At 33.4% G+C, this 22,004-nt stretch overlaps 1 protein-coding gene across 1 annotated transcript; it reads left to right on the forward strand.

Annotated features, from left to right (window-relative positions):
- Nucleotides 1-5,829: 5,829 nt before the first annotated feature.
- LOC124518974 (olfactory receptor 2AJ1-like) lies at nucleotides 5,830-6,768 on the forward strand. Its single transcript, XM_047088877.1, has one exon. It carries the CDS (start codon nucleotides 5,830-5,832, stop codon nucleotides 6,766-6,768), a length of 939 nt encoding a protein of 312 aa, XP_046944833.1.
- Nucleotides 6,769-22,004: the final 15,236 nt, after the last annotated feature.

Here is a 22,004-nt window from a genome sequence, read left to right on the forward strand (position 1 = left end):
CAATATCATAATCATTTGAGTTTCTATGTCATAAAAGCATGTATTATACATTTTGAATAAGCATACTGGAATTATCCTAGATCCCTTATCCCCAAAATGTATGACCCAATAGGAATGTTAAAGATAACAAGAAAGAATCACAGGGAAACCTCTTGCCTTTTCCCTTCCCAAATTATTTTTTTAATAATTTGGTGAGTTACTTTTCATTAATATTCACACATTATCATTATGAATAGTAAGCTGCCTGTGGGCTCACAGGTTTCTGCTCCTGAACTCCTGTGTTTTATTTCCTGTACAACACATCCAGAATGAATGCAGGAGTACACATTATTACATGTATATGAAATTCATGGGATAAAGGAATGAGTGTGTGCTTCTGATCCCAACACTCTTTCACTGTCATTGTCCAAAGTGTACTTTATCAGGCACACTCTACTGACTTCAAGAAGAGTTGTGAAGCATGTGGTCACATGTGGATGGTACTGAAGTAGTACAGATTTAGACATTCCATTTAAAAAGGATAGAATTGATATTTTAGAGTCACCATGACCACACATGGTATGTAGCACTGTGAGAAGGAATAACCCAGGGGAATCATTTACACAAGTAGAACAGGTGGGAGATGATAATTTTCATAAGGAAGAGTGCAGAGATAAAGACAATTTGGGGTAACTTTTTTCAGATTTCTGGCTTGGGCTATTGTAAATGGTGGTACCAATGGTGGTACATGTTTCATCGAACTTTGGCAGTTTGTGTTGGGCATGATGAATCTGATGTCGATGTGAGAGTATCCTCACAGGACTCCCTTAAATGGGTTATGAAAGCAAAATGGAATAGATGTAAGATCACCTTGCAATGATTCTTTGGTGTATGTTTTTGTGTCCTGAAAAGTCAAGAGGAAAAAAAAGTTAATTATAATGTCAAATGGCTAGTATAAAATAAATTTGTGAACAGCTCAGCTGACTGATTTCATAATAAGGAACATTGCTTTGCTCCCCCACGCACATCTGTATGTGTGTATATGGGTGGGAAGCAAACCACATACTATCGTTCAACATAATGCATTTCTGTTTCTCCCAGAGAGCCTCATGAACCAATTTCACCAGGTACTGGTACACAATATAGTTCTGATTCACCACATCGAATTTTATTTCTTTACTCAGTTATATTCCTTCATATGCTGAATATCACACTCTCTTTTTCTAGTATATGATAGCTTAAATGCTTATTTAAAATATCAAGAAATAATAATAACAATAGTAATAATAAAGAAATGATAGAAATGGTAATATAGTAATTTTAGAAAAAATAATGAAACAACAGTAATAAGCATTGATTTCTGTGTAACTACTATATACTAAGGTCTGTTCCATGTGTGTGTGTACATGTTATTTTATGTGATGTCAAATTTAATCTTCAGAACAACCCTGTGAAGCATGTACCATTATCATCCATTTTGATAAAAATTAAAATCAGATACAATTTTATGTGTGATTGATGTGTTGTATTATAATAAGACATGATGTGACATATTTTAAAAATACTGTATTCACATTAAATTTCTTGTTTATCTCTTTAAATCATGGAGATTTTAAATTTATATTGATACTTTCTTAATATAATTATTTGGGTCAGTAATGTACATATTCCTAGGCAAAATCATGTCTATCATACATTTATGGCATATATTTTCCATGTCAAGTCCTTTAAATAAGCAATGATTTTATTCCATCCATATTTAGGAATATCATTGTCAGACTTCTTCATCTTCAATAAAATATTCTGTTACAGTTGTGTGAATAATCAGTAACAACCACTGAATTGGAACCAGTTGCACAGCAACCATGTAAGTCTGATAACTGAAGTTTTATGATAGAACTTATAATTGCTAGATCAATTGGGTCATTGAGATTGTAAGGTTTTGTGTTTTTTTAGATTACATCAAAAAATAAAAGCAATGTGGTCATTTAGTATAAAGTATAAGTGTGTATATTAGACTTACTATTACCCAGGGTTTCTATATCAAACACTTTTCAAAATAAATATTTTTTAGAAGAAATGACTGGTTGCTTTTGTCTTTTGTCTTACAGTCAAAACTTTAAAGATGCAGTGTCAGAGTATATATATCATTGAATAAATGTGTAGCCTTATTGATATTATTGATTGATTTCTTTCTTTAAATGTAAATTCCTTTAAATTTAAAGAAATATTTGAAATGATTTATTTATATACTGATAGATATGTCAGAGAAATGAAAAAAAATTTTTTGAATCCTGTTAAGTCAAAATTAATGGATCCACGATGCATTTGAAAATCTTGATAATTGTAAAATAGTAAAAATAATTTAAGTGTAGTGAATTCACTGGGTAAACAGTATGGAGGCCTTTCACATACCTGGGAAGAAAGATTGGAATACAACAGTGTTTATAGTTAAACAAAAATGGCATCTAATGATACTAGCATTTTCTATATTTTTAATTTCCTAAAAATGTTTATTTTTGAGACAGAAAGAGACAGAACATGAGCAGGGGAGGGGCAAAGAAAGAGGGAGATGCAGAATCCGAAGCAGGTTCCAGGCTCTGAGGTGTCAGCACAGAGCCCGATGTGGGGCTCAAACCCATGAACTGCGAGATCATGACCTGAGCTGAAGTTGGCCACTTAACTGACTGAACCACCCAGGTGCCTCAATAGTAGCATTTTAGTCTCCAAACTTTTAGAATATAGGAAGATATAAACTGCATGTTACATTTCTTCATTACATTTAGCATTATTATACAAAAAAATAAAGCATTTAATGGCAGGTGGGGAGAAAGAGACTGTAACTTTTATTAGAGTTGCATATATTTGGAAGAATTTACTCTGTATGTAACATGTGTTTTCTCCATTTTTTATCTTCGTGTTAGGAAGCTCACCACTAGAGCATAGCATTTTGGATCCAAGGATAGATTTCACTCGACATTCTGAATGGCATATAAGATATCATTTTATCTACCATTCTAACTTTATGGAGGATAGTCCAAATTCCTGATTGGTAAGACAAAGAGTCCTAAAAAAATGGTTGTAGAAACTTCATATTCCCCATGGAAGTGGAAAGAAGAAAGTAAATGTAAGATGATGAAGCGGTTAGGGAATTTATCATGGAGTGTTTCAAATATTGGAAGACAAAATACAGACATTCTTGTGGAGGCAGCACAAACTCTTTAAAAATGTAAATATAATAGATGCATTGTTGAAAACTTTTGATTTCAAATCCATGGTCAAAAATTCCTTTAATAAGCATTTACTGAGAACCTACAATAGGCCAGGCAGTGCTTCATAATGGGAATTTTGTAGAAAATAGACATTACCCATACTTCCTAACACTAAAATTCAGTATGGATTTTTGAATGGGAATGAGTTGAACAAAGTAAATCATCAATGGAAAAAGGAAAAACAGAAGGATAAAATTGGTTTTGGGAGTGGGAAAAACTCAACAGCTTTGGATAAGGATATATTGAATTTGAGTTGTCAGAAAGATTCATAGATTTTAGAGACTTACTTATGTTCCACCAGTTCATGGAAGTCATCGCTGTCTTTAAATCTGAATCTATGTCTATATAAAATTTTCTTGAGCTGTAGGTCAAACCAGTCAAAACTGCATGAACTACTTAAACATTCATATGTCTGCAAACTTCACTCAAATGCTAATCTTTTAATATTTAAAAATTATAGCAACACAGTGTTCACAATCCAGGACATTGAAATAGAATTAAGAGGCTTATTTCCTAATGAAGAATCTCAATATTCACTGTAATAAAATAAAAGAGAAAAATACAAATTATTCCTATTTCATCAGGAACACATTTGTACGCTTGCATCCCCAAAGTAAAAGCCAAAACTCCTTTCATTCAAACTTATGAATAGTTTTTAAAGATGGCAAATAACTTGTTTTATATTTGTTATTTATTTTTCATGATCTGCATCTGTATTTTCCAAAATTGTAAAATTGTGTGTGTATGTGTATAAGTATGTATGTGGGCATATTATTTATTTATTTATTTATTTATTTATCTATCTATGTGTGTATGTAGGTCATACATACAGTTTCTGCTCATAATAGTAAAGGGACCAGTTAGATAGCCAGTATCCACATATAAACAATATAATTATTTAGAAGACAATATGATTCCCTATATAAACAATTAATGAAATATAATTCAATTTCTGGAATTGAAAAAACTAGTTAAAATAAAATATATTCTTATTTAATTGAATAAAACTTTCATGTACTTACATGTAAATACTGATATTTCAAATTGCAAACATAGATTAAACTAGTTTTTGTAGCATTTCATTACTTATTACTTTAGAAAAATTTAGAAATAACACATTTCATTTTCTTTAAGTTTTATCCAGATAAAAATGAGACAGAAAATTGAGTTCCATATTATATTCATTTACTCATGTATTGAAAATATATTATTCAGCATCTACAACCTACCAAGCATTGTGTTAGCCATTCATCTAATACAGAGTTCTAATGAAAGTTTCCAATTGGGAAATTCAAGTTCTGGTGGGTTAGAATCACAATAAACAGGAATGTATTTCATAAGTTTATTTAATATATAGAAGATGAAATTTGATTTGCAAAATACATCAAAGAGAGCAGAGGAGAAATATGGTAGTTAGGGTTTTATTTTAAATTTTAAATTATGGATGGGGCGCCTGGGTGGCTCAGTCGGTTAGATGTCCGACTTTGGCTCAGGTCATGATCTCACAGTTTGTGAGTTCAAGCCCCTTGTCAGGCTCTGTGCTGACAGCTCAGAGCCTGAAGCCTGCTTTGGATTCTGTGTCTCCCTCTCTCTCTGTCCCTCCCCTGCTCATGCTCTGTATCTCTCTCTCTCTCTCTCTCTCTCTCTCTCTCTCTCTCTCTCAAAAATAAATAAACATTACATTAAAATAATTAAAAAAATAAATTATGGAAAGAGTCCAAATTTCTTCTTCAGTCAGAAGAATAAAGAAGATGTGGCATATAAGTATAATGGAATATCATTCAGTCTTCAAAAAATGAAATCTTGCCATTTGCCAGGATGTGCTTGGAGCTAGAGTGTATTATGCTAAGCAAGATAAGTCAGTCAGAGAAACACAAGTACTATATGATTTCACCAATGTGTGGGATTTAAGAAACAAAACAATGAACATAGGGGAAGGGGAAAAAAAAGAGAGAGGGAGGCAAACCATAAAATACTCCTAAATATAGAGAACAGACTGAGGGTTGCTGGAGGGGAGGTGAATAGAGGGTGGGCTAAATGGGTGATTGGCAATAAGAGAGCACTTGTTATCATGAGCACTGGGTGTTATATGTAAGTGTTGAATCACTAATTTCTACTCCTGAAACCAGTATTACATTATATGTTAAATAACTATAATTTAAATAAAAATTTGAAACACAATTAAGAAGGAAAGAGAAAGAAAGAAAGAAAGAAAGAAAGAAAGAAAGAAAGAAAGAAAGAAAGAAAAAACAGTGTTTACAGTTAGGTCTCCTGGAAAAGGTGACACTTGACAAAGATTGAACCAAAATAAAGAATATGGAATTGAGACTATGAGACTACATGGAGTAAATAGCTCACTCAATGTACTCAATACCATCAGTTGATTCAAACAAATAAATGACCATGTTGTGAAACAAGCCCACTTCAAAAACTGGTTGACATTCCATTAACTTTAATTGCAAAATATGCATCACTAACTCTCATTTTATTGTGCATCTAAATGTAAATGAGTTTAATATTTACACTACTCTGTTTTAGCTCTATTTTATTTTCTACTTTAGGAAAAAGAGAGACGTTCATGATGGGACATGAAAATCACACTTTCACCAGTGATTTTATTCTTTTGGGACTCTTCTCTTCTTCTCAATCAAGTCTAGTTTTCTTTTCCTTTATATTCATCATTTTTATTATGACTGTAACAGAAAATACAGTCATAATCCTCCTTATCCTCAGGGACTCAAGACTCCACACTCCGATGTATTTCCTGCTGAGCCATCTCTCTTTTATGGACATCTTGCATATTTCCAACATTGTTCCCAAAATGGTCACTGACTTTCTGTCAGGCAGCAGAACTATTTCATTTGTAGGTTGTGGCTTCCAGGTATTTCTATCCCTCACTCTCTTGGGTGGCGAGTGCCTTCTCCTGGCAGCAATGTCTTATGATCGCTATGTAGCCATCTGTCATCCATTGCACTATCCCATTCTTATGAATGACTATGTCTGCATTGTCATGGCTAGAGGGTCCTGGCTTATTGGGACTGTCAACTCCATAGTCCACACAGCTTATGCACTCCACTTTCCCTTCTGTGCCTCAAGAGCTATTGATCACTTTTTCTGTGAAGTCCCTGCCATGTTGAAGTTGTCCTGTGTGGACACAACACTCTATGAACGAGGAATTTATGTAAGTGGCTTAATTTTTCTGCTTGTCCCTTTCTCCCTAATCGTTGCTTCTTATGTCCAAATTCTCATTACTGTATTTCAAATGAAATCATCAGAAGCACGGAAAAAGTCATTTTCTACCTGTTCCTTCCACATGATGGTGGTCACAATGTATTATGGGCCATTTATTTTCACATACATGAGACCCAAATCATACCACACTCCAGGCCAGGACAAGTCTTTGGCAATATTCTATACCATCCTCACACCTACATTCAACCCTATAATCTACAGCTTTAGGAATAAAGATGTCCTTGAGGCAATGAAAAATATGCTCAAAAGTAACTTTCTCCATTAAAATAGTAAGAAAAATACTTGAAGTGTGTGTTTTCTATATTAATATAGAAACAAAATAAGTTTCTATACCATTAAGCATGCAAAGAAGTGGATATCTCCAAAACCCTGATAATAATAAAGTTTCACAAACACATACATCTAAGAGCACCTGGGTGGCTCAGTTGGTTCAGTGTCTGACTTCGGCTCAGGTCATGATCTTGTGGTTTGTGGGTTCGAGCCCCACATAAGACTCTGTTCTGATGGCTCAGAGCCTGGAGTTGCTTTGGGTTATGTGTCTCCCTCTTTCTCTGCCCCTCACCTGCTTGCATTCTGTCTCTCTCTCAAAAATAAGTAAACATTTAATTTTTTTTAATAAACACATACATCTAAAAATATATTGTGTCTTCCCTCTAAAATTCTAAGAAATTATAAAAAATTATCTTTTATAATACAGTCACATTTTATGGGATCTACCTACCTTTGTGTGGGGAATAAGCTTAGGAATTCCCTGAGCCTGCATTGATGGGTTAAAAAGGCATAAAGCATTAGGAAGTCATAGGGTGTACACACCCAAGTTTGGGTAAACAAGATTAGGTAAATAAGAATAGGTAAAGTGAGGCAAAGGTCCCAGTGTAGGACAAAAGTGTAGGAATAGGGAGTCTCATGATCAAAACATCCAAGATGAGGTAAACAAGATTAGGTATTCAGGGCAGAAGTGCCCCCCAACTTAGTACTATAGCAGAAAGCTGCTTTCACAGGAAGGGAGGATAAAATTAGGTAAACAGGTAAATAGGGCTATAGTGACTGCAGGGCAAAGTTGCCCACAGTGGAGCTAAAGAATGGTGCCTTGCTGACCCTGAGGTAGTATGCTCTGTATATCTCCTCCCCTAAGCCAGTTTAGGTAAAAAGACATAGGGCCTCACTGAATGTGCTGTAAACAACCTTCTCCCAGGTGCCAGGATTTTGTTTTGCATTAACCCAAACCTCTAAATCCACATATTTTCAAAACCCTCTTTCCCTCATGCCCATGAGTTAATGTTCAGTTTCATTGTCTCTTTGTGCATGTCCATCACCATGTTTATAACCCTTCTGATCCTAATAAAAACGGAGCAAAGACCCTTAATCAGGGCTTCTGTCTTCTCCTGGACATTAGCCATCTCTTGCATTTTTAATCCTGTGTCCCACTTTCTTGCTGGACAAGAAAGAACTGAAGACCCAGAGTCTATGACACCTTTTCATAGAACTTTTGTATTTCATGAAAGAGTAAAATATAATTCCAATATTACAACCTGCTATCAAAAATGCATAAAAATGTAGACAAAATAGGTGCAAGTGTTCACAAGGTAAAAACTTCTAGTTATAAAATTTATAAGTTAAAAAGTAAGTAAGTTCTGCAATGTAATGAACAGCATGGTGACTCTAGTTAACAATTTTCTATTGTACATTTGTACATAAGAAATTGTAACAGAGTAGGTTTTAGAAGTTCTCATCAGAAGAAAATGAATTGTAACTATGGTTGATTATAGATGGTAACTAAACTTTTTGTGATAATATTTTACTATATACATATTATATATATATGTATATATATATATTGAATTATTATGCTGTACACCTAAGTATAGTATAATTATATCAACTATGTCTCAAAACAGAAAAATCAATTAATGCATTTTTATAATTTAAAGTATTGTTTCAGTGTGTATTATTTATATTACTAAGTGTGCAATTTAATACAAGAATACATATGTAATACATTTAATATACTTCATGCATTAAATATTTAGTTAATAAAATTACTATGAATAACATTTATTAAAAGTTATTTAAAAATAGCATTCAATTTCTATTAATATGGATTCTAAATAGTGAAAACACTTAATTTTGAAATCCATGAGCCATGTTTTCTTACACAATAATGTTAGCAAGTACTGCATGTAAGAATCTCCATGCACCCATTGCATCTTTGTCTTAGTACTTCTGGAACATTTTTTATTGTGAAAATCTGAGCCAGAGGGCTATTGCCTCTGTACAGAGAAAGAAATGTAGAGAGGGACCAAAAACAGTCTAGCAAGCACAAGCAACTTTTGTTCTCACTTCCTTTCAAGCTTAATTAAGAGGGAATTTGGGAAGCAAAATTTCATCATTACATTAAATCAACGACTAATACAGCTATATGTATCACTTTACCCTCTCCTGGAAGTTTCTAAAAACGAATGAAAAATTTCCAAACGTTACTTTAAATATTCAATGTTCATTCAATAGTTTGTTTTGAAACCTTTGTTACTGAAGTGAGAAATATATATACATACACTTGTATATATACATTAATTGTGGTAAAATGAAAGTACTCATCCTGTGCTAGAAGGAAATACATAGTATTAAATAAGTGAATCTTTAAAATTATGTCTTATATATGCACATGGATTTATATTTATAAAATTTTTACCATTTTATTCTAAAAATTATTGCAAAGGAACATTTTTTTTAATGTCTACTTGTTTTTGAGAGAGAGAGAGACAGAGTGTGAGCGAGGAAGGGGCAGGGAGAAAGAGGGAAACAGAATCTTAAGCAGGCTACAGGCTCTGAGCTATACTCACAGGGCCAAACACAGGGCTCAAACCCATGAACTGTGAGATCATGACCTGAGCTGAAGGCTGACACTGAGCTGACTCAGCCACCCAGGTGCCCCACAAAAGTTTCTTAATGAAAAATTAATTCATATGATTTTATCAGTAATGAAAATTAGACTACATATAATGAGGTATTCATTTTATTATATCAAATTAACTGAATATTTTATATTAAATAAGTATTCTATATACACACACCATAAATATCATATACTGCATCCTCTTTCTTCATTCATTCATCCATGCACCCATCCATCCATCCACCCATCATCCATTCATTCATTCATTTATAGACACTTAGGTTGTCTCTATTATCTAGGCTATTGTGAACATGGGAGGTCTATATCTTTGATATTCTGTTTTTGTTTTCCTTTGATACAAACCCAGAACTGGGATTGCTGGATCATAATGTAGCAGCTGAACCAATTTACATTCCCACCAACACAGCACCAGGATTTCCTTTTCCATATATTTGCCAACACTTGTTATCTTATGTCATTTTGATGATAGCCAATCTAACACATGTGAAGTGAAATTCATTCTAGTTTTGCTATACATTTCTTATACTAATGACTAGTGATTAAACATCTTTTTGTGCACCTGGTGATCATTTGTATGTCATTTTTGGAAAATGTCTACCCACTTCTGTTGCCAACTTCTTAATCAGATTTATTTCTGCCATTGAGCTGAATTAGTTTTTTTTTTAAATAATTTGTATATTACCTATTATTCATGATTAGCAAATATATGCTTCCATTCTGTAGGATGCCTTTTTATGTTCTTGGTTGTTTCTTTTGTTATGCAAAAGGGTTTTAGTAATCACATTCATTTTTTGTTTTGATGCTTGGACTTTTGGTATTGTACCCAGGAAACACTGGGTACAGAGCTTTTTGTCTTATATTTTCTTCTAGGAGTTTTATGGTTTGGAATAGTATATTTCAACCCTTAACATGTATTGAGTTAAATTTTATGGCTGGCATAATATGGGGTCCAATTTCTTCTACTCAAAGCTATAATTTTTTCTCAATATTATTTATTGAAGAGACTCTTTTTTCTCCTTTGAATATTCTTGGAATCCTTGCTAAATATTAGATGACCATATATGTAAGGGTTTATTTCTAGACTCTCAATTCTGTTCTATTGGTCTATGTTTCTATTTTTATACCAGTGCCCTATTGTGACTATAGCATTATTTGTATTTCCAAATACAACACATTACAAATTACAAATACAAATTACAACAAACTTGTAGTATAGGTTAAAATCAGAAACTATGATACCTTCATTCTTGTTGTTTCTCAGGATTGCTTAGGCTATTTGGTTTTTCTGTCTCCATACAAATTTTAGAACTACTCATGCTATTTCTATGAAAAATGTCATTGGAATTTTTAAGAATTGCATTCAATCTATAGATAGCTATTAGTATGATGAATACGTACCAATATTAATTCTTCCAACCCAGTAAAATGAAATGTTTTCATTTTTCTGTATATTCATCATTTTTAATTTTTTTAATTTTTAATTTTTAATGTTTATTTGAGAGAGAGAGAAAGAAAGAGATCATGTGTGAGTGGGGTAGGGGCAGAGAGAGAGAGAAAGAGAGAGAGAGAGAGAGAGAGAGAGAGATTCCCAACCAATCTCTGTACTTTCGGCGTAGAGCCCAATGTGAGGCTTGAACTCAGGAACTGGGAGATCATGACCTGAGCCAAAAATCAGACAGTTAACCATCTGAGCCACCCAGTAGCCCCTGTACATTCATCATTTTTTAAATAAAACTCTTACATTCATTTATATGTAGACCTTTAACTTCCTTGGTTAAGTGTATTTCAAAGGTTTGAATTCTTTTTGATGCGATCATGAATCAGATTTTTTCTTTATTTTTTAATGTTCTGTTGTTTATACAAATACAAATAATTTATTTTTAATTTTATTTATTTATTTTGAGAAAGCAAGAAAGCTATGGAGGGGCAGAGAGAGGGAGAGAAAATCCCAATCATGTTCTGTGCTACCCAACACGGAGTTCAAACTCACAAACTATGAGATTATGATCTAGACAGATGCTTAACTGACTGAGCCCACCCAGGCACCCAAACACAAATATTTTCGCTACGTTGGTTTGTATTCAACTACTTTACTATAATTGTTGATTAATTCCAATAAGTTTCTGGTGGAATCTTTGGGATTTTCTGTATATAAGTTTACAACATATGCAAACAAATAATACGTATTCTGTTGCAAATAGGATGTTTTTTTCCCCCTTGTTTGTTTGTTCTGGCTATGATTTCCATTACCTTTTGAATAGGATTGGTAAGGATGGGCACCTCTGTTTTGTTTCTGATTTTAGAGAAAAATATTTCACTATTGAATATAAAGTTATATGTGAGATTGTTATATAAATTTGTTTTGAGTTATGATACTTCTATACCTATTTAACACTTTTTTTTAATCATGAAAGGATACTACATTCATCTAGGGCTTTTTTCTGAATCTATTGAATTCCCAGGTATAAGTTCCACTTGATCAAGGTGAATAAGTCTTTTAATGAACTACTGGATCCAATTTGGGAGTATCTTGTTGAGAATTTTTGCATCCATATTCATCAGGGATATTGTCTTGTAATTAATTCTCCTGTTTAGTGGGGTCTTTGGTTTTGGATCAAGATAATGCTGGATCTAATAGTTTGGAAGTTTTCCTTCCATTTCTTTTTCTTTTCTTTTTTTCTTTTCTTTTTTTTTTTTTTTTGGAATAGTTTGGGAAGAACCTCTTTTAACTCTTCTCTAAAAGTCTGGTAGAATTTCCCTGGGAAGCCATCGGGCCCTGGAATTTATTTCTTGGGAGATTTTGGATAACTGATTCAATTTATTTGTTGGTTATGGGTGTTCAAATTGTTTATTTCTTCCAATTTCAGTTTTGGTAGTCTGTCAGTCTATAGGAAATTGTCCATTTGTTACAGATTGTCCAGTTTGTTGGCATATAATTTTTCATAGTATTCTCTTATACTTTTGTACTTCTATGGTGTTGGTTACGATCTCTTTTTCATTTGTGATTTTATCTATTGGGGTCTATTCTGTTTTCTGTTTGATAAGTCTCATTAAGGGTTTACAAATTTCATTAATTCTTTCTAAGAACCATCTCTTTAAAAAATTACATGTTTATTTATGTTTGAAAGAGACAGAGCATGAACTGAGAAGGGGCAGAGAGAGACACACACAGAGAATCTGAAGCAGAATCCAGGCTCTGAGCTGTCAACACAGAGCCCAAAGTGGGGCTTGAACCCATGAACCATGAGATCATGACTGCAGCTGAAGTCCAGTGGTTAACCAATTGAGCCACCCAGGTGCCCCTCTAAGAATCATCTCTTAATTTTGTTGATATTTTGTACTGTTTTTTTTCTTTTGTTTTGTTTCTATATTGTTTATCTCTGCTCTAATCTTTATTGTTTTCCTTCTTCTGCTGACTTTAGGCTTTATTTGCTGTTCCTTTTCTAGCTCCTTTAGATGTAAGTTTAGGTTGTGTATTTAAGATCTTTCTAGCTTCTTTAGGGAGGTCTGTATTGCAATACACTCCCCTCTTGGGCCTTTGCTGCATCTTAAATTGGGACTGCCATAGTTTCATTTTTATTTGCTTCAATGTATTTTTTTATTTCCTTTTTAAATTCCTGTTTAGCCCATTTATTTCCTAGTAAGATGTTATTTATCCTCCAAGTATTTATGGGCTTCCCAAATTTATTCTTGTGGTTGACTTCAAGTTTCATAGGTTTGTGGTCTTAAAATATGCATGATATGATCTCAATATTTTTGTACTTCTTGATGGCTGATCTGTGACCCACTATGAGATGTATTCTGGAGAATGATCCATGTGCACTAGAGAAGAAAGTGTATTCTGCTCTTTTAAGATGGAATGTTCTGAATATATTTGTTAAGACTATCTGGTCCAGTGTTTCATTCAAAGCCATTGATTTTTGCTGATTCTCTGCTTAGATGATCTGTCCATTGTTATCAGTGGGTGTTAAAGTCTCTTACAATTATTGTATTCTTGTTAATGACTTTCATTATGCTTTTTATTAATTTATTTATACATTCTGTGCTCCATGTTGTGGGCATAAATATTTACAGTTGTTAGATTTTCTTGATGAATAGACCATTAATTATGATGTACATTGAGGGTTGAGATCCCTGGTCTGGAAATGAGAGATGAGGGGATGCCATTTTCTTCCAACACCAACATGCTGGGACTTCAGAGAGCAACATAGTGGCCCTTGAGGAGGAAAGACCCACTTTTACCAAATCCAGTTACTCCGTGTCTAACAAGTGCTTATTTACTGGGGAAAGACTGAGTCTCAGCCACTTCAACCAGCCTCTCCTCCAGACCAGAAAAGCCACCATCCCCAGGCACCAACAGACAACTCTTTTTGTCTTTCTTTTTTTCCCCTTATTTTCTTTTGGAATCAGGCTCATAGTTTCTGATTTTTTTTTTGGTCATTTAATCTTTTTGGGGAGGGTGGTTCAGGCTTTATTATTATTATTATTATTAATTTTTATTTTTCCTTCTTTTCTCTTTTATTGCCCCCCCTTTTTTTCTTTTCTTTTTCCTTGGAAATAAGCCTTATAGATTTTTGAATCTCTGTTTGTTGTTGTTGTGTCTGTTCCCTTCCCTTTTTTTTTTTTCTTTTTATGGTTTCAGACTTCCCCACCCTTTTATTGTCCAGGGCTACTTCAACAAACAATGAAAGCACACCTACTTAAAGGTCCAAACATTCCACCACTGCAAGCGAGAAGGAACTCTGCAGAGGACTGACCAGTGGGAAAGAGAAGCCAACATGCAAAAGCAAAGTGCACACAGCATGTACCAGAAACACTTCCTGGAGGGCCAGGACCTCAAAAGTGTATGATCCTCTTTTAATACAATAGTACTCTCAGGTGTGGAAACCATAACAAGCTGTTAAAACACACAAAAAAGACAGAAACTGAACCAAAATGAAAAAAAAAAAAACAAAAAACAACGGGGGAATTCTCCCCCAAAGAAAGGTCAAGAAGAAATCACGGCCAAGGACTTGCTCAAAACACATTAACAATATATCTGAACAAAAATTTAGAACAACAGTCATAAGACTACTAGCTGAGCTTGAAAAAACAACAACAAAAAAAACCCCAAAAAACAAAGAAGGCACCAGAGAAACCTTTGTGCAGACATCAAAGACATAAGGACTAGTTAGGATGAACTTAAAAATGCTATAAGAATGGATTTAAAAAAACAAGATCCACATGTATGCTGACTACAAGAGAATCACTTTAGACCTAAGGAAACTTGCAGATTGAAAGTGAAGGGGTGGAAAACCATCTATGATGCTAATGGACATCAGAAGAAAGCCAGGGTAGCCATACTTATGTGAGGCAAACTAGATTTTAAAACAAGACTGTAACAACAGAATAAGAGAATTATATCATTAGTAAGGAGTCTATCCATCAAGAAGGTCTAACAATTGTAAATATTTATGCCCTCTACTGGGGGTATGCAAATATATAAATCAATTAATCACAAACATAATACCATACATCACAACATAACACAAACATAACAACATAATCACAAACATAACACAAACATAATATCAATAATCATTGATAATAATACCATAGTAGGATACTCTAATACGTCGCTTACAACAATGGACAGATCATCTAAGCAGAAAATCAACAAGAAACACTGGCTTTGAATGGCATACTAGACCAGATGGACTTAACAGATACATGAAGAAAATTTCATCCTAAAGCAACAGAATACACATTCTTTCCAAGAGCACTTGGAACATTGTCCAGAATAGAACACATACTGGTTCATGAGTCAGGTCTCAACAGGGACTAACTGATCAAGGTCATATCATGCTTATTTTCAGGTCACAATGCCAGGAAACCTTAAATCACCACAAGAAAAAACAAATTGGAAAGCCCTCAAATACATTTGGGTTTAAGAACATCCTTATGAAGAATGAATACATTAACCAGGATTTCTTTTAATTATTAAATTCTTATTTATGAGAGAGAGAGAGATATATAGAATGTGAGTGGGGGAGGGGCAGGAAGAGAGGGAAACAGAATCTGAGGCAGGATCCAGGCTCTGAGCTGTCAGCACAGAACTCGATGTGAGGCTCTAACTCATAAATCACGAGATTATGACCTAAGCTGAAATCGGATGCCCAAGAAACTGAGCCACCAAGGCACCCCATGGATTAATCAGGAAATTAAAGAAGAGATAAAAAAAATACACAGAAGTAAATGAAAACACAAATATGAGAGTCCAAACTCTTTGGGATACAGCAAAGGCAGTCCTAAGGGGATGTACACTGCAATTCAACCCTATCTAAAAAGCAAGAAAAATCCCCAAATCACAACCTCACCTTACAACTAGAGGAGTTAAAAAGGTAACAGCATATGATACCCACAGCCTGCAGGAAATGTGAAAAAATAAAGATTAGAGCAGAATTAAACAATATAGAAACAAGCAAACAAACAAAAAATGGTGGAACAAATCAATGAAACTAAAAGTTTTTTTGAAGAAAAAACAAAATTGATAAATCCCTAGCCAGACTTATCACAAAGAGAACACAGAGGACCCAAATAGATAAAATCATGAATGAAAGAGGAGAGATCACAAACAACATCACAGAAATAAAAAACAATTATAAAAGAATATTACATAAAATTATGTGCCAACAAACAGGACAATCTGGAAGAAATGGACAAATTCCTAGACACACACTATCAAAACTCAAATGGGAAGAAACAGAAAATTTGAACAGACCCATAACCAACAAAAAACTTGAATAAGTTATTCAAAAATCTCCCAACAAATAAGAGTCCTCGGCCAGATGGACGCCCAGGGGAATTCTACCAGACTTTTAAGGCAGAATTAATACCTATTCTTCTCAAACAGTTCCAAAAAAGAGAAATAGAAGGGACACTTCCAAACTCATTCTGGGAAGCCAGTATTACTTTGATTCCAAAACCAAAGCCCCCACTAAAAATAAGAATTACAGGCCAAAATCCCTGATGAACATGGATGCAAAAATTCTCAACATGATCCTAGCAAATCAAATTTAACAGTACCTTAAAAGAATTATTCACCAATTTTAAAGTGGGATTCATTTCTGGGCTGCAGGGCTGATTCCATCTTTTCAAATCAATCATCATGATACACAACATTGATAAAACAAAGGATAAGAACCATATGATACTGTTAATAGATGAAGAAAAAATATTTGACATCAACGTTCTTTCTTGATAAAATACCTCAAGAAAGTAAGGAAGAATGAACATACCTTAACTTCATAAAAGCTTTATATGAATGACCCACAGCTAATAATATCTTCAATGGGTAAAAGCTGAGAGATTTCTTCCTAAGACCAGGAACACGACAAGGGTGTCCACACTTACCGCTGTTGTTCAATATAGTACTGGAAGTCCTAGCCTCAAAAATCAGACAACAAAAAGAGATGAAAGGCATACAAATTGGCAAAGAAGAAGTCAAACTTTCACTCTTAACAGACGACATGATATTCTACATGGAAAACCCAAAAGACTTCACCAAAAAACAACTAGAACTGATATGTGAATGCAGCAAAGTTGCAGAATATAATATCAATGTACACAAATTGATTGCATGTCTGTAAATTAATAATGAAGCAGCAGAAAGAGAAATCATTTAATCCCACTTAGAATTTATCCCATTTAGAATTGTACCAAAAATCATAAAATACCAAGGAATAAACCTAAGCAAGGAGGTAATGATCTGTACCCTGAAAACCATAGAAAGCTTATGAGAGAATTTTCAGAAGAAACAAAGCAATGGAAAAACATTCCATGCTAATGCATTGTTAGAACAAATATTATTAAATCGTCAATACAACCCAATACGATCTACACATTCAGTGCAATCCCTATCAAAATAATATGAGCATTCTTCACAGAGCTGGAACAAAGAATTATAAACTTTGTATAGAACCAGAAAAGACACTGAATATGCAATGTAACACTGAAAAAGACGACCAGAGCTGGAGTCATTACAATTCCAGTTTTCAACCTGTATTGCAAATCTGTAATCAACAATACCATGTGGTACTGGCACAACAACAGACATATAGATCAGTGTAACAGAATAGAGAACCCAGAAATCGACCCACAAATGTATGGCCAACTACTCTTTGACAAAGCAGGAAAGACTATCCAATGGAAAAAAGACAGACTCTTTAGCCAACGGTGCTAGGAGAACTGGACAGCAACATGTAGAAGATTGAAACTGGATTGCTTTCTTACACCATACATAAATATAAATTCAAGATGTATTAAAGACCTAAATATGAGACAGGAAACCATCAAAATTCTAAGGAGAAAACAGGCAGCAACCTCTTTGAGCAACTTATTTCTAGACATATCTCTGAAGGTGCGGGAAACAAAAGCAGAAATAAACTACTTGGGCCTGACCAAGATAAAACGCTTCTGCATAATGAATGAAACAATCAACAAAACTAAAAGGCCATCTAGCAAATGGCATATCAGATAAAGGTGTAGTATCCAAAATCTATAAAGAACGTATCAACATCCAAAGAACAAATAATCCTGAGAAGAAATGGGCAAAAGACACAAATAAACACTTTTCCAAAGAAGACATTGAGATGGCTAACAGACACATGAAAATATGCTCAACATCAGTCATCATCAGAAAAATACAAATCAAAACCTCAATGATGTACCACCTCACATCTGTCAAAATTTCTTAAATTAACAACTCAGTAAACATACGATGGCAAGGGTGGATAAAGAGGAACATTTTTGCACTGCTGGTGCAAATGCCAACTGATAAAAGTACTCTGAAAAACAGTACGAGTTTTCTCAAAAAATTAAAAATAAAACTACCCTACAACCCAGGAGTTGCACTACTAGGTATTTTTCCATAGGATATAAAAATTGTGATTCAAAGGGGCACATGCATTCCAATGTTTAAAACAGAACTATCACGAATAGCCAAATTTTAGAAAGAGCCCAAATGTCCATCAACTAGATAGATGAAGATGTGGTGTACACACACACACACACACACACACATGGAATATTACCCATCAATCAAAAAGAATGGAATGTTAACATTTGCAACAACATAGATGGAATAGGAGTGTATTATTCTCAGCAAAATAAATCAGTTAGATAATGACATATATCATATGGTTTCACTCATGTGGAATTTAAGAAACAGAACAAGATGAATATAGGTGAAGGGAAGGAAAAAGAAAAAACAGAGAGGGAGGAAAACCATATGACATTCTCTAATAAGAAATAAACTGATGGTTGCTGGAAGGAAGGTGGGTGGGGTGTGTGTTAAATGGGTGCTGGGTATTAAGGAGAACACTCGTTGGGATGAACACTGGGTGGTATATATGAAAGGGATGAATCACTGGGTTCTGTTCCTGAAACCAATACTACATTGTACATTAACTAACTTGAATTAAAATAAATAATATTTTAAAAATCTCATTTTTAAGTACATAGAATCAAAGAAAAAGTAAAACATACTTGGTTTGCAGCAGAAGCTGTCCTTAGAAGGAAGTTTAGAGCAATGCAGACAACCTCAAAGCAAGCAAGCAAGACTTCAAATAAACAACATAACATTGTAACCAAAGAAGCTAGAAAAAGGACAAATAAAAGTTAAAACCACCAGAAGTAAGAAATAATAAAGAATAGAGCAGAAATAAATTATATATAAAAACTTGAAAACAATAGAACAGATAAATGAAAGCAAGAGATTTCCTTTTGAAAAGTTAATAAAGGTTGATAAACATCTATCCAGTTCATCAGAGAGAGAGAGAGAGAGAGAGAAGGAAAGAACAGACTCAAATAAGAAAAATCACAAAAGAAAGAGGAAACAATCACAATCAATTACACAACCAAAAAGTAAATGTGAGAGAATATTATGAAAAACTACATACCAACAACTTAGACAACACAGAAGAAATTGATAAACTCTTAGAAACATAAAACCTAACAAAACTGAAGCAAGAAGAAATAGAAAATTTGAACAGACCAATTATCAGCCATGATATTTTGAATGAATATCAAAAATTTCCAGTAAACAGAAGTCCAGGGCTAGATTACCTCACAGTTGAATTATACCAAATATTTAAAGAAGAACATTTTAATATCTACTCCTCTAACACTATCCCCCCTCAAAAAAAAGAAAAGAAAAATAAATAAAAAGAAAAAAGGAGAACAAAAAGGAGAACTTACTAATTCATTCTATGAGACTAGTATCACAATGATTCTAAAACCAGATGAAGAGACCTTTAAAAAGAGAACCACAGGCCAATATCTCTAATGAACATAGATGTAAAAATCCTCATCAATATACTAGCAAATAGAATCCAACAATACATTAAAAATGTAATTCACCATGGTCATGTGGGATTTGTTTCCAGTGTGGAATGGTGTTTCAAATTCACTAATTAACATGACACATCACATAAATAAAAGAAAGGATACACATCATATGATCATTTCAACAAATGCAGAAAAGCATTCAACACAGTACAACATTCATTTATAATAAGACACCTAAACAATATAGGTTTAGAGGGAACATACATGAACATAATAAAGGTTATATGTTAAAAACCCACAGGAAATATCCTACTCAATACAGAAAAACAGAGTTTTCCTTCAAATGTCAGGAACAAGACAAGGATTTGTCTCATCACATTTATTTAAAATAGTACTGGAATCCCAGCTACAGCAGACAACAAAAGGAAATAAAATGCATCCAAATCGGTGAGGAAGAAGTAAAACTTTCACTATACGTAGATGGCAGAATGCATTGTATAGAAAACCCTAAAGACTCCACCAAAAACTATTAAAACTGATCAGTTAATTTGGTAGTCACAGAGATAAATAAATCAATGTCCAGGAATCTGTTACATGCCTATATATCAATAATTAAGCAGCAGAAATTAGGAAAGAGTAATTAAGAAAAAAATCCATTAGTAATTGTACCACAAATAATAAGATACGTAAGAATAAACCCAACCAAACAGGTGAATGAGCTGTACTCTGATCATTATAAAACATTGATTAAAAGAATTGACAATAAAACAAAAGGATGTAAAGACATTCCATGCTTATGGAATGAAAGAATAAATATTGTTAAAATGTGTATACTAACCAAAACAATCTACAGATTTAGTGCAATGCTTAACAAAATACTGATGCCATTTTGCACAGAAATATAACAAAAGACCCTGAATATTCAAAGAAATTTTGAAAAAGCAAAGCAAAGCTAAAGGTATCAAAATTTTACCAGACGTAAAGTTGTATTACAAAGCTGTAATCATCAAGACAGTATGGTATTGACACCAAACAGACACATAGATCAATGGAATAGAACACCCAGAAATAAACCCACAGTAATATGATCAATCTTTGACAAAGCAGGAAGGAATATCCAATGGGAAAAATAATGCCTTTTCAAAAAAGAGTGCTCAGTTACATGCAGAAAAATAAAACTGGACAACTCTTTTAAACCATACACAAACATAAACTGAAATGGATTATTCTAAATGTGAAACATGAAACCATAAAAATCCTAGAAAAGAGCACAGACACTAATGTCTCCGACATCGACTGCAGCGACATTTATCTATATATGTCTTTTAAGCATGGAAATAAAAGCTAAAATAAACTGCTGGGACTACATCAGAATAAAAACCACAACAAAACAAAAAAGAAACAAAAAAAGCCACTTCTGCACATTGAAGGATATAATCATTAGTAAAAGCAACCTAATGAATTGCTGAAGATATTTGTGAATGGCATATCTGATAAAGGGTTAATATCCAAAATATGCAAATAATTTGTAAAACTCAACAACTCCAAAATGAATAATTCAATTAAAAATGGGTAGAGGACATGAATAGATATTTTCCCAAAGAAGATATACATTTGGTAACAGTCACGAAAAGGTGCTCAACATCGGTGATTACTAGGGAAATACAAAACAAAACTACCATGGGATATCATTTCCCATCTGTTAAAATGGCTAAAAGCAAGTACATGAGAAACAATGAGTGTTGGTGAGGATGTCAAGGAAAGGGAACTCTCTTACCTTGTTGGTGGGAATGCAAACTGGTGCAGCCACTTTGGAAAATAGTATGGAGAATCCTCAAAATTTAAAAATAGAATTGCCCTAAAATCCAGTAATTACACTACTGGGAATTTACCACAAAAATACAAAAACCCTAATTCAGTGATATATGCACCCCTATGTTTATAGAAACATTTTCAATTGCCAAATTATAGAAGCAGCCCAAGTGCCCATTTATAGATGAATGCATGAAGAAGTGCTATCTACCTATTTTTCTTTCTTTCTAATTCTCATATTTATCATTCATATTTATTATGTATATTACATAATATACATAATTATATACATAATATATATAATATACATATATATTACATAATATATAATATATAGTGAATATACAATATTTATGTATTTTTAAAATATTTAAATTTGATATATTTATTATATATAATGTATTCATTATGTATGTTTTATATTATGTATGTTTTATATTATGTAT

Source organism: Lynx rufus, unplaced genomic scaffold, assembly GCF_022079265.1.
Source record: "Lynx rufus isolate CCGP_SWC_20201006 ecotype Redwood Valley unplaced genomic scaffold, mLynRuf1.p SCAF_1, whole genome shotgun sequence".
In the NCBI taxonomy this organism is placed as follows: Eukaryota; Metazoa; Chordata; class Mammalia; order Carnivora; family Felidae; genus Lynx; species Lynx rufus.